The sequence below is a fragment of the Serinus canaria genome, chromosome 2 (genome assembly GCF_022539315.1).
Source record: "Serinus canaria isolate serCan28SL12 chromosome 2, serCan2020, whole genome shotgun sequence".
NCBI lineage: Eukaryota > Metazoa > Chordata > Aves > Passeriformes > Fringillidae > Serinus > Serinus canaria.
In genome coordinates this window covers 21,452,489-21,465,133 of record NC_066315.1, presented here as the reverse complement: position 1 = coordinate 21,465,133, position 12,645 = coordinate 21,452,489, and the positions used below count along the sequence as shown (strand labels likewise).

General features: G+C 43.2%; 1 protein-coding gene across 2 annotated transcripts in view; it reads right to left on the bottom strand.

Moving 5' to 3' along the window:
• The window catches only part of NMT2 (N-myristoyltransferase 2), a 34,769-nt gene extending 22,397 nt beyond the window's left edge, over positions 1 to 12,372 (bottom strand). The window contains exons 1-2 of one of the 2 annotated variants that reach the window (XM_050971542.1): positions 12,170 to 12,372; positions 3,651 to 3,786 (exon numbers count right to left, since the gene is read on the bottom strand). In XM_050971542.1, coding sequence (XP_050827499.1) covers positions 3,651 to 3,786; positions 12,170 to 12,279 — 246 coding nt within the window. In that variant the 5' untranslated portion in view covers positions 12,280 to 12,372. The remainder of the gene's footprint in view (positions 1 to 3,650; positions 3,787 to 12,169) is intronic. The other variant, XM_050971543.1, reaches the window with a different exon arrangement.
• Positions 12,373 to 12,645: the final 273 nt, after the last annotated feature.

Below are 12,645 nucleotides of genomic sequence, written 5' to 3'. Positions count from 1 at the left end.
GACCATGGCTAGGGGCATCAGGAGGAATCCCTTTCATTTCAAAACAGTCAGAGATTGGCCTGACTAAGAAGTTTACTTTAATACTTTTTGTTTTGTTTCAATAGAAAGCAAGGAAAACCTACAAAGAACTTCACATTTATTAGAAAAACAAAAACCAGGTCTTTTGTTTAATTTCAGTTTAGGGCAAATATCTCTTCACAGCACAAGACAGCCCTGTTGTACCACAGGGCTGAGGTAGGAAATGGTGTTTTTGCCTCACTTTTGTTGACGATCTCAGGCCTTAGCTGTCCCTGTGCACTGCAGCAGTCTGAGAGAAAGGGACTGTTGAGCAAACTAATCATGCATAGGCTCCTGAAAACAGACCAAATGCATGTAAGGATGCTGAGGGAATTGGCTGATGTTAGTGCAACTAATATCTATCAAGTTTAAAATAGCAATTGGTGGAAGTTTCCTATAAATGCATAAAGGGAAATGTCATACCCATTTTCAAGAATGCAACGGGGAGGACTCAGGGGTCAACACTGTTTAATGATCTGAACTTGAAAAAGAGTACTTTCTCTGCAAGTGCATAGATGATACCTAGAAGAAGAATTTCTAGAATTGTTGATATGCTGAACCACAGAGTAGCTATTCAAAGCTACTCTGACAAACTGGAAAAAGAAACTTAATCAAGTTTGACAAAGGCAAATACAAAGTCCTCCATCTGGGATAGAAAAAGCCCATGCAAAGACAGAGGCCAGCATGGACTAGCTAGGAATCAGCTTGCAGAAAAAACTTGGGAGGTCCAGGTGGGCAGAGGGCCGGACATGAGCCAGCAGATTGCTGGCCAGCAAAGGACAGCTGCATACTAGGTAGCACCAGTAAACTGGCCAGGAAGTCTTCCCCTTTGTATGGCATCCCTGAGGTCACACCTTATAGTCTGGGGTTCTCCATTACAAGGAGAACATTGACAGACTCTTACGAGTTCTCTGGAGGGCACCAAGATAAATGGGGGCTGAGGCACATCACACACAAGGAGAAGAGGATGAGAGACCTTGGTTTGTTCAGCCTTAGGAATAGAAGGTTGATGGAGTAGGAGAAATCTATTACTGCCTAATGGGAGGGTATAAAGAAAGCTGAGCCAAATATTTTCAGAGGAACAGAGTGATAAGACAAAAAACAAAGGAGATGAGTTGCAAACCAGGAAAATCCATTTAGATATAAGGAATTACTTTTTTTCAACTGAAAACTGTAGTCAAACACTGGAATAAGTTACCCACAAAGGTCATGGAGTCTCCACCCTTGAAGACCAAGCAACCTCATCTAGGCCTGTACAACCTGATCGAGCTGGACTTGCTCTAAGCAACAGGTTGGTCAAAAAACCTTCAGATGTCCCTTCCAATCTATTATTCTGTGAATAGGCTGTGTAGGCCACCAGTGGTTACAATAATGACAATAATGATGAGACTGCAGATATGGTAAGTTTTCTTTGCGTCACCTGTGGACAGCCTAGATCACTGGAACTTGTAATAGGGAGAGATGAAAATCTTGTGAGATGGGCAGTGAAGTGTCCTCAAGGTCATTGTAAGCATACAATGCTAACAATCATTTAGTGCTATGATTACACTCACACCAGATTTCAAAAGGTCTACTATTACTACTATCACATTTAAGGAAGGCAGAAGCCAAGGACACTCGCTGTTTTGCTTTACTCATCACCAGACTGACAGATCTGTTTACAAACTCACATGACCTCAAAATCCTTCTTCAAAATCCTTTTCAATGAGTTCAGGAGCCCCACTGAGTTCTACCTGATGATCTTGCATATAGTCTCTTAGAGGTAAGGTCTACAATGTCATTCTCCTCTAAAATACACTCTTTTCAACCAAGAGCAAGAAAACACTAGAAGCTTGTTTTCTGTATTAAATTTCATACAGCACATGAATATAAAACCTAAGTAGCAGACAAAATAAATATACTTTTCCACACAGATCCAGATCAGCAGTCTAAGATGCTTTCAAAAAATCTGTAACAGAATAGTTGTCTAAGACAGACCTGCAACACAGCAGAGAAGGCAAAATAACCCCCCAGGCAATGTTGATGCATTTGTAACTAGAGAAAAGTGAAAGCCATAAAAGAAGAGTAAAGTGGTTTAGCTGCCTAGAGCTTGAAAGAAAGAGTTATATAAGAACTTTTTCTTCATGCCAATAAAATAGAAAATTTTGTGAGATTACTAATGAACTGACTAAACTTGCATCTATAAAATAATCATGAACAGTGCCATTCTAAGCACACAGCTTGGAACAAGGATAGGCTTCCACATTCGCACCACACATCACAGCAGAGAAATGGTGTGCAAGACTGCAAGGTGCAGGACTAACATCTTGCACCCAAAAGCAAAGTATGAAGTATGAAGTAGCTTTCTTTTAGTGCAATTAGAGGCAACACATGGAACAATAAACTTGGTCAGCAAAAAATCAAGGAACTCATGGGATACTATAGCAATCAACTATGTTGTTATGTTAACACAAAAATTTACCTCATGCCAGTTGTAAGATGGTGAGGTTACTTGTGCATCATTTGCCAACAGCCTTCCTGCATTAGCAGTTCATGACATGTTTTACAGAAAGGCAGTATCAAAACATGTGGCAAAGTACTTAAGAGCTCTCTACATATTATAAAGTGTCCCCTGTGCCAAATGTGCCCATGCAAAGCAATCAGGGTAACATGGAAAAGATCTAAAGGAACAACATAAAAATCTAGCACTATGCTAATGAGCCAGAACACAATCTTCTTCCCCTAAAATTAGTTGGTAGCCCCAATGTACTTGACAAATCTTATAGGACAAAGATTCCTGTTGGTACAATGGTGTAAAGTTCTCCACAATAATCAGATAAAGCAAATATAACTACCTCAATATGCTCAACAGTCCATAAACCTTCTTAGTTTTACCAACTTTAGTTCTTGGACTCAGATTTTTCTTGGGATAAAATGGCACCACACCATGTTTGTCACTGCTCACTCAGAACAGGACAGACAAAGGCACATACAGACAATGCTATTTTATCAGAAAATCTGCAAGGACTGTACATTCCCTCAAGCAATTTTCCATTCTTAATTATAGTGGAGGCCTTTCTGACAGCAAAATTTTTCTTCATCCTTTATCTCCATGTTTGAGATTACTGCATTTTATGTATAAATACATGCTGCCTGCTTGCCCTAAAGAGACTCTGGTTAGCACAGCAGGTCCACCTTCCTTCCTGCTGCTGCTGCTGAGAGAGCTTCAGGCTGCACAAGTGACCAAAACTGCACTAAGCCAAGTTAGATGGTGGCTAAAAACTAAAGGCAATTCATCAAATACAAAATCTATTTAAAAGCATTACCATCACGTATTATGATTCTATGCAATGAGGCTGTCACTAGCCCAAGCTCTAACTGCTCAAAGAAAAAGACAAAACTCCTCCTCTGTCTTTCTCACAGTACACCACCATGGTGGCAACAGCACCTCTGAAAACACCAGGTCTTGGCTTGCCTCTCTCTGTTCAAGACAGAGAGAAGCTTAATTTTCACACACTAAGGCAGAACTACCAACTCACTTTAACAACAAGTGACATGCAAATTAAAATTAAATTAGAAAGCACGCACAAATTAAAACAGAACCAGGCTCTCACTTTTGAAGGTTGTTGAATTTTAATTTCCTGGGAGTCAGATGCAGAATCTGATTTGGTGCCTCCAGAATTTGGTTTCTCCTTTTTTCTCTTCTGCTTCTTTTTCTTCTTCTTCGCTCCCAAATCCCCTCCAGGACTTCTGCCAGAGATGCAAAGAATGTGCAATAAGAAAAATCAATACCACTGAGCCTTAAATTTTAAAAAAGTTAAATATGGAAAAGCCAGCATTTTGATATGAGAAATCTAACAGCGTTTTGAATGTAAAGAAAAGGCAGCCGAAAAAAAGCAAGGAAGGGGGGAACTGAGAGCATTGATAAAAAACTTCCTGCAAGTGCTGTCTCATTTGTTTCATACTCTGACACCAGCACAAACAGGCATTTTGACATACTCATGTCAAACTGTGACACTACATAGAAACCAGTGCTCTTCTCCAGACTATTATTCAGCACAAAAACAAAATGACCAAATTCGACAGTTAGGAGGAACACAAGAAAGGATGGGAAGCGAGGAGAGTAACCTCCATAGAAACTCAGTACCCCAACACTTATTCTCCTTCATGCTCAACCATAAGATACATATGAATTTGAGAAGAATCCAGATGAAACATTCTGTTTTCTGGAAATTTTGTTCCTAACTTAAGCTGCAATGAAAGTCTTGCTGAAATCCCAATAAGAGACAAAATAAAACTAATGAAATATTTGTGCTTTAAAACAATAAGCACAGTGGGGTCAACTTTAATTAAAAAGCCCCAGCAACAAAGTAAAAATTGCACTTGAGAATTCTGATATATTTTGACTATTGATAACATAAGTTATTCTTAAAGATTTTCATTTAAAAAATAATCAAGATATAGAATCAAGATTAGATCAGAATTTGCAAAGTGTGGGATGTGTTAGTAACTCTCAGACAGAACGAAAATACGGAGGCAATGAGTCAACACTAAATTGTCTTCAAGAGGCTAACCTCTCAGCAAAACCATATGCACATAATGGAACTGAAGACAGATATCAGAGTTTGGGGGGCTTGAGTGTTTTTCACTGGAAAAGAAAAAAAGTCAATGCAACAACCAGTTGTTCCTTTTAATCCCTGAGGGGGAAAAACTCCATGTATCATACTGACAAACAAAAAGAAAGAAAACTCAGAAGAACATAACTCAAGTTATTACAATCAACATACTTGCAAGGGATATGTTATTTGTGGTAACATGCTCACTTTCAAGATTATGATGACAAGTCTTGGCATCTATGCCTTGCCTGAGCTGGTATTGTCGAGTAAACACCTTCCCTCCAGTTGGGAGGCCCAAAGCCTGCAATTAACCACACAACGTAACTAAGCAAAGCCTGATTTTTGCGAGATCCTTACTGTACTTTAGAACAGTCTGCAGTGAAAGATCAATCTCAAGAAGTTCGTAACATTCAAGGTTACACTGGGTTATGCTCCCAGAACGAAAGTGCTGTAAATGCCACAGCCTCTAGAACAGGACCAAGTTGCTACTCAGGGCACAACAGTAGAGCAGACCAAACACGCTGGAGAGATAAGAGAGTTTGAAGCATTTACTAGAAGGCTGCAGAAACAAAAGATGGACTTGTGTAAGTGATGCAGGGAGAAGATCTTTTGATGCAGAATAAGCATACTGCCAGATCACCTACATGATCCACAATGACTCACAGTTTCATTGAATCACAGCACTTAGGTTGGAAAACACCTTTTAAGATCATTGAGCCCAGCATTAACCCAAGCCCACCACTAAATTATAACCCTCAGTGCCACATCTACTACACATGTTTTCAATACCCCCAAGGACATGACTCAGCCACTTCCCTGGGGAGCATTTACCAATACTCAACAATCCCTTTGGTGAAGAGATTTTTCATCACATTCAATCTAAATCTCCTCTGATGCAAGTTGAGTCCATTTTCTTTGTCCTGTCATTTGTTACCTGGGAGAAGAGGCCAACCCTCACTTGGCTAAAACCTCCTTTAACAGAGTTGTAGAGAGTAATAAGATCCACCCTGAACCTCCTTCTCTCCAGGTTAAACCCCACTTCCCTCAGCCACTCCTCACAGGACTTATTCTTCAGCCCCTTCACCAGCTTTGCTGCCCTTCTCTGGATATGCTCCAGCTCTAGTTTTGAGGCCAGTGAAGGGCTCAAAACAGATTCAAGGTGTGGCTTCACTAGTCCAAGTACAAGGGTATGATCACTGTCCTGGTCCTGCTGGCCACACTCTGTCTGATACAAGCCAGGATAGCATTGGCTTCCTTAGTTACCTGGGCAAGGAAGCCAATAAAAAATAAAATGTAAATCTATCTGAAGGCCTGTATACAAGCTGACATTTTGTACTGAATTTAAATACAGAACAGACCCAAAAGACTGGCAGCAAGAGGTTATAAATACAAAACAGTAAAACCTCACATGTGCACAAGACCTAGGACTTCACCACCTCTATCTGGCAAAACTGAGATGAAAATATTAGGGGAAGTGATTTCACCTTTGCTGAGATTCATTTAAGGAAGTATTTTTTTCACTTTCTGCAACTGTCCACAAACTTGTCTTTCCCTGTAACACCTCACATATAGCACACAAATGATGCCTCTGTGTCTCCCAAGGGTTGGGAGCTGGCTCCCAAGGGTTTGTGTGTTGAGCACCAGGCTATTTGGAGTTTCAGCAAACACTGTTCTTTACAGACACCCTGAGCAGGCACCCAGCCCCAAACTGCACCAGTGCAGCTCACTTGTCTTCTTGTCTTTTAGGATGATCCAGCGTCACATACACCACAGGGGAATTTTGCTCACTAGGATTACCTGAGGGTCAATGTTTTATTTAGTTTGGTGAAATAATCAACAATTAAACTAAAAAAAAAGCTTGGCAGCTATGGAGAAAAATCAGCTTTGCCAAGCTTTACTAATGTTATCCCCAGTCAAACTGTACTTTCACCAGGACAATCATAGCTTGTACTTTGACCAATTCAAGATCTTTTTCATTAAGAAATGTATAGTCTTCAGCAGGGAAAGAAGGAAGACAGAAGAAAATTGCTGTAAAATATATGTGGCATTTAAAACTATACTACTAGTTTTTAATTTATTTTTTTAATGTTCCACAATCCCAGTCCTTGGTTAATGACCTTCAGGTTTAAATCTTTCACACAGTCCGTTGCAAAATAAATACTGGCATCTTTGTCTGACAGGTTATCCAGGGATCATTCTGAGCAGTTATTTATGCAGTCTCCTGCTTGGGTCAGTTTATTTTTTACTGCTACAGTCCACACAATGTAAAAAGAGGATTTAAATAGAGTTCTACTCATCCTAATATTTAGGCATGCCAGCAACCCAGATATTTGGCAGCAGGCAGCACACAGGAACTTCTACTCAGTTAACAGGTTTGTCCAACACAAGTTACAACCAGAGGTACCATGCAAATCAGGGCAGAAGCAAAAAAAAAAAAAAACTCAGGATTTGTTGTCCTTCTCACGCTCTGCCCTGAAAAGAACTGAAAGGCTCTAAAACTGGGAGTGAGAATGGCTGGGATGGGAAGAACTTGTTTGCTCAACTTGTAGTAATTATGCTGGACTTGACAGCACAAAGGATATGCAAAGGTAACAAGATAGAAACCAAAGCTTCCTATTAAAAGCTTTTCCCTGATATTCTTGTGTGCTGACTAAGATCTGAATTCTCCTGTCTGGTCAGATACATCTATATGACGACACGTTGAATTATATCTCACACTTAGAAGCTGGGCGGAAAAAAGTTTCCCATTTTAATGAAAGTTGACCTTTAAACATGAAATCTCTTTTTCCAAACTACCCTGCACCTGTAAAGTGACACAACTCTGAGCTCAGGTCCTATGTGAGAAGCAGAAAAACAATACAGAGCTCGGGGTGCTGCCGAGTCAAGTTGGCAGGTCGGGAAACACGACCTTTTCACACATCAGATCAACACATCTGCCCCAGTCCAGCCTGCCATTCAGACCACAACAGATTATACAAAGAAAACCATTCAATGTTAGACTTCTGGAAGATTTTGACTATGTCAGTCTAGTGGAGACACACTTATACCAGGAGAACTTTAATGACAGGAGGGTAAGTCTGCACACTGAGGTTCAGCTATATGTAAGTACAGGCACAGTCTAAGATAATTTTAACTGCACCCACAATAACAATATTGTCAGTCTGATGAATAAGAAAAAGGTGAGGCCAGCATAAAAGTGACATGCAAATCAAAATTCAGTTGAGCCAGGAGAAGGGTCAAAAGACCTTATTCTCCCTCCCAGCATTACTTAACCTTGCCCCAGAATCAGGCTGTAGATAGGACTCTGAGATAGTCACTTAGGCCTACAGTTTTGTGATTTTGTCTGCAAGTCACAAATGCAAGCCCATGATCCCACCCACATACCTTTCCACTTATGGACACACATCTGGTGTTTTGCATAGATGTGGGAAAAAATACTTTTGCTTCTCCCTGCATGTGGTGGTGTTTTGGTTGGATTGAGTTTTTTTAAATGAAAAATGGGAATACTTAGTGTATTTGGGGAGAAGTGTGGCAAGGGTGGAGAAACTTACTTTATGAGGCTCAGAGCAAATCCATAGAAAAGCCGAGATGGAAAAATCCAGAGGAGCATGACAATTATCCTGTTCAGGTGGTCAAACTGTTTTGGTTCCCTTGGTTTAACATTATCTTTCTCACTGACTAATTGTCACTATTATTTTAATTTCCTTTTTGAACACTAAATTCTGCTTAAGCAGAAACAGACTTTTGTAATGTCAACATCTGTTTTATGTTACACGGAATGGTAATTTTAAGTTAGCAATTTCTCAAATTTAAAACCAAACATGTACTTCAGATGTTTATTTTTAAACTGCAAAGGCCTGTGTGGAGTTCTTGCCTTTACAGTACTTCTCTCTCTGTGAGTAAGTGAGGTTGCAAAGCTGCATTTCTGAAGATGTTACACAGATCTTTTTGATCACAAAAATCAGGTCTCATGTATATGGGCAAGACTTCAAAAAATTTTAAAGCAGCATTATTTATACTAGGGCTGTCATTGGTTCATAAAGAAAATGGAGGTTTAGGTGCAAAGGGCTTTCTCATTGCTGTGAAAAACCACCACCCCAAAACAATATAGAAAGGCCTTGACCAGAAGGGTCTATGCCCTTCTAATTCCACTTCCTAACAAACTGTCGATACAAAGAATCTCTCTGTAGGAAGATTTCATTTGTATACATTTCAATACTTGAGAATGCAAGGTTTTTTAGCATGAAAACCTAGCAGCAATACCTTAAACCCTAACCCAAGAGTATTACTCAGATCTGCATGTTTCCTCTGCCTCACCCTTCAAGTGTGTAATCTCTACTCTGAGCCGTATAACCCACCTACTAAAACCAAGCACTGCTTCCACAACCCTAAAAATATTTGCTTCTTTTTCAAATCTAGAAGTAGTATTCATTAAAAGTTGGCCTTTTTAAACAATAATCATAGGGGTATACTACTAAACATTCAAAGCAAATAATTTGTGAGAGCTGGGGGAGTTGTTTAAAGGTCATACCTTTTTCTCATGTGTTTACTAAATGTTTTGTGCCCAAGGCCTTTCTGGCAACGACCATAAGGAGCTATTTAGAATGTGAGAGACCTTATAAGGCTGGACTTAGCAGGGTGGATCCAGGTGCAACATTTTTTTCTACATACACAATAACAAAGATATTTTGTAAATCACACTTTATTACAACACAGAACAAATACAGCATAATGCGTCTAGCAGGAGCAAACTACAGAACAGGAAAACAGCAATGAGTCACAAAACATACATAATCCTGCCTCTAAAAAACAGGAGCAGAATCAGAGGACAAAGACATTTTCACAGTTGAGAGCTACAAAATGGTTATTTTCTGCTGCACTCATTCAGTGCTCAAGCACAAAAACCCCTGCAAATTTAAAAAAAAACAAAACAAAACAAAAAAGTCATATGTATCTAAAAATCATGTTTTCCTGTGGGCAATATTCTAAGGACTTATTTTCAAAGGTCAAGAAATATCTTGAAAATAACTTAACTTACATGGCAATCCAATAGAGACTGACACACAATATTCTGCCTCTTTCTAAAAAAGTGCAGGTTAAAATAGAATGAGATTAAATACTGATCAGCACTGATGGAGACCACACAGAATTTAGCAAGTCAGTTGACACAGTCATAGTCTCAAGTAGTTGGACTGCTCATAAATTGCTTAAGTATATAAAGCCTGATCTAAAAGCTTGAAGCAAACTTTAAATTCACCTCAAGAATTAATATACAATGACAGGGAGAAAACAGGGAATAATTAATTAGGCTCCTATAACTACAGGTCAATCTCTCAGATCAAGACTAGATCTTGCATGCTCCACTGTGAGATTTTCCCTTTCATTTGCTGGAATTCATTTGAGTATTTCAGCCTCCAGACAAAGAGCAGCAAACAAGATTTTTCAAAGATTACAGGAAAGTAAAGTAATTCAAGAGTCAATATGAGACTTCATGCAGCAGACACTAATATTTAAGAGGCTTTTTCTGCTGGAATGATCTACCACTAATTTAACTAAACTTACTAAAAAACGCTCATTAAAATACATCTGGGATATTCAACAGAGACAAGTTTTGGGTAGAAGACCATACAGCTACAGCTGGTGTCCCTTAGCAGTGAGACTTGTGTTGGGGTAGAGCAGCAAGCTGTGACTCAGAACACACTGAAGTGCAATTCTTTGTTCCCTGGTTGCTCCTTACACACTGCACTCGCTGTCACAGCAGCCCAAGCACAGCCACACACAGAGCTACGCTGCAGAGGGCAGCTACAGCCTGGGCATGCACACATACAGGAGAGGAAACTGAAGCAGGAGTACCATCCAGACAAATCCTGGACAGGCATTACCTGAATCAAACCTGAATCATTTCCTGGCTATCATTACCTGAATCATTACCTGGCTATCAAACAATCCCAACTAGGATGCCAGGTTGATTCCTATGAAGAACGACAAATAACAACTCTCTGCTCTTAGGACTTTAGTTTCATGTATTTGGGAATCACCAACTGTGACATATTTACTGAAGCAAATGTAACAAAAGCCCCAAAATAACAAAACACTGTTTTGTCCCTTTTAATATCTCAGATTTATATTACTGTAATTATTTCTAACGTGATTATTTTAGTGTGTGTGCCATTAACTCAATGACAGAGCAGCAAGCAGCAAAGTTTTCCCCCTTCCTGCCTTCTAGACAAGTCAGCCTTCCAAAGTCCCTTAGATTTCTCTTGCCACATTTAAGATAGTTGTCAACCAAATCCTAGAAGCAGAAGACAACAAAAACAGAGTACATCCTCAAACAGCAGTCACCACAGAAAGGCTCTCAAGCAGATCAATCACAAATTCACGAGGAAGATATTTGTGTAACACTGTATAGATTAACCTAGTTCTATTTTAGGTTACTCCAGCCACTCCTGGCTGCAACAACAAAGCGCATTCTCTGCAATCACGTTTTTAACCCCTCAAAAAAGAGAAAAAAATTAAATGAAGCCGACTTTTGAAACGTATTCCTCCCACTCCCCTGCCCCAAAAGCCTTCAGAGCAAGCTAGAACCTTGGCACCTCGTGCCTGAACGGAGTCATACGGCAGCCAGTCCAACACCGGTCGGATGGCAGGGGCCGCAGCTATGCTGGCTGCCTCTCCCATCAGCTCCCCAGGCAACTGGAAACACCGCCTGATCCTCAGCGTGGGAAGATCTGAGACGCGAGATTAGTGGAGAAGGAACTACAACCAGACAACAGCGTCTGCCCCGGCTACTGCCGCGCTAAAACACGCGCTCTGCTCTCCACAGCGTGGATCTGGAGGTAACATCTCTCGGAGGACAATGGGTGAGGAGGAGTGTCTGCAGGACAGGCTGACACAGACGGTGCCCGGAGCGGACCCCGGCCGCAGGGAGCGGGCGGTGGGTGTGGATGTGGATGAGCGCGGGACGGCCCGCGGGAGCCGCTCAGCCGGAACCACCGGGAGGACACGGGGGCATCTCCCCGCTACAGGGGACTTCCTGACGGCCAAAAATACGCAGAAACGCCCCCAAGCCCTAAAAGCGCCAACAACAAGGCAGGATTTACCCTCGCTTTATACGGCATGATTTCAAGGCCGGTGTCCGGCGGGTAAGTGCCAGCCCCGCCGCCCCCTCACCTCGGGCCGGGCCGGGCCCGGGCTCCCGCCTCTCCCCTTATGGGCAGAAGGGCGCGGGGCTCCGGGCCGGGCGGCGGGGCCGTTCCACGCCCGCATGCTGCGGCGGGAGGCGGCCCGGGCTGGGGCCGCTCGGCGGCCCGGCGCAGGCGCCGCGGATGAGCCGGGCCGGGCCGGGCCGCACAGGCCGTCCGCCAGCGGGCAGGAGCGCCCACCACACCCGCTCCGCCGAGGGACCGCGCCGGGCATCAGGGGAGCCCGGCCCGGGCACCTCCGGCCCGGCCTCTGCCGCGGCGGAGGACACGGAGCTGCCTCCCCGAGCCATGCGCGCTCCCCAAGCGCGCCCTTACCCCTTAGCGTGCTCGGTCTCCTCCTCATTGTCGCCGTCTATGCCGCAGGTGTCCTGGTCATCCAGCTCCAGGCTCTGCTGGCTGGCCGCGGACTCACTGTCCTCCGCCATCACGGGGGAAGGAGGGAGGGAAGGGGCGGGGGAGCCTGTGAAAGAACCGGGGCGCACGGGCAGACGCGGTCCGGAGCAGCTCCCTCTAGCTGCGGTCCTTCCCCGCGCCAAAGCCGGGGAACGAGGAGGCGGCGGCCGCCGGGGCTGCCCGGCCGCTCCCGCCACCCGCGGGGACCGGGGCGGGGCGGTGCGGCGTGCGCTCCATGCCCTGTCCCGCCCGGCCCTGCCCTGCCCACCCCAGCCTAGCCCAGCCCGGTGCAGCCCGGTACACTCGGGCTGTGCGCTCCTGTGCTCGGCCCCGCACTGGCCCCCTCATGCCGACATCTACGCTACTTCCCCGGCCCTCTGCTGCCTGGGATCCCGTCC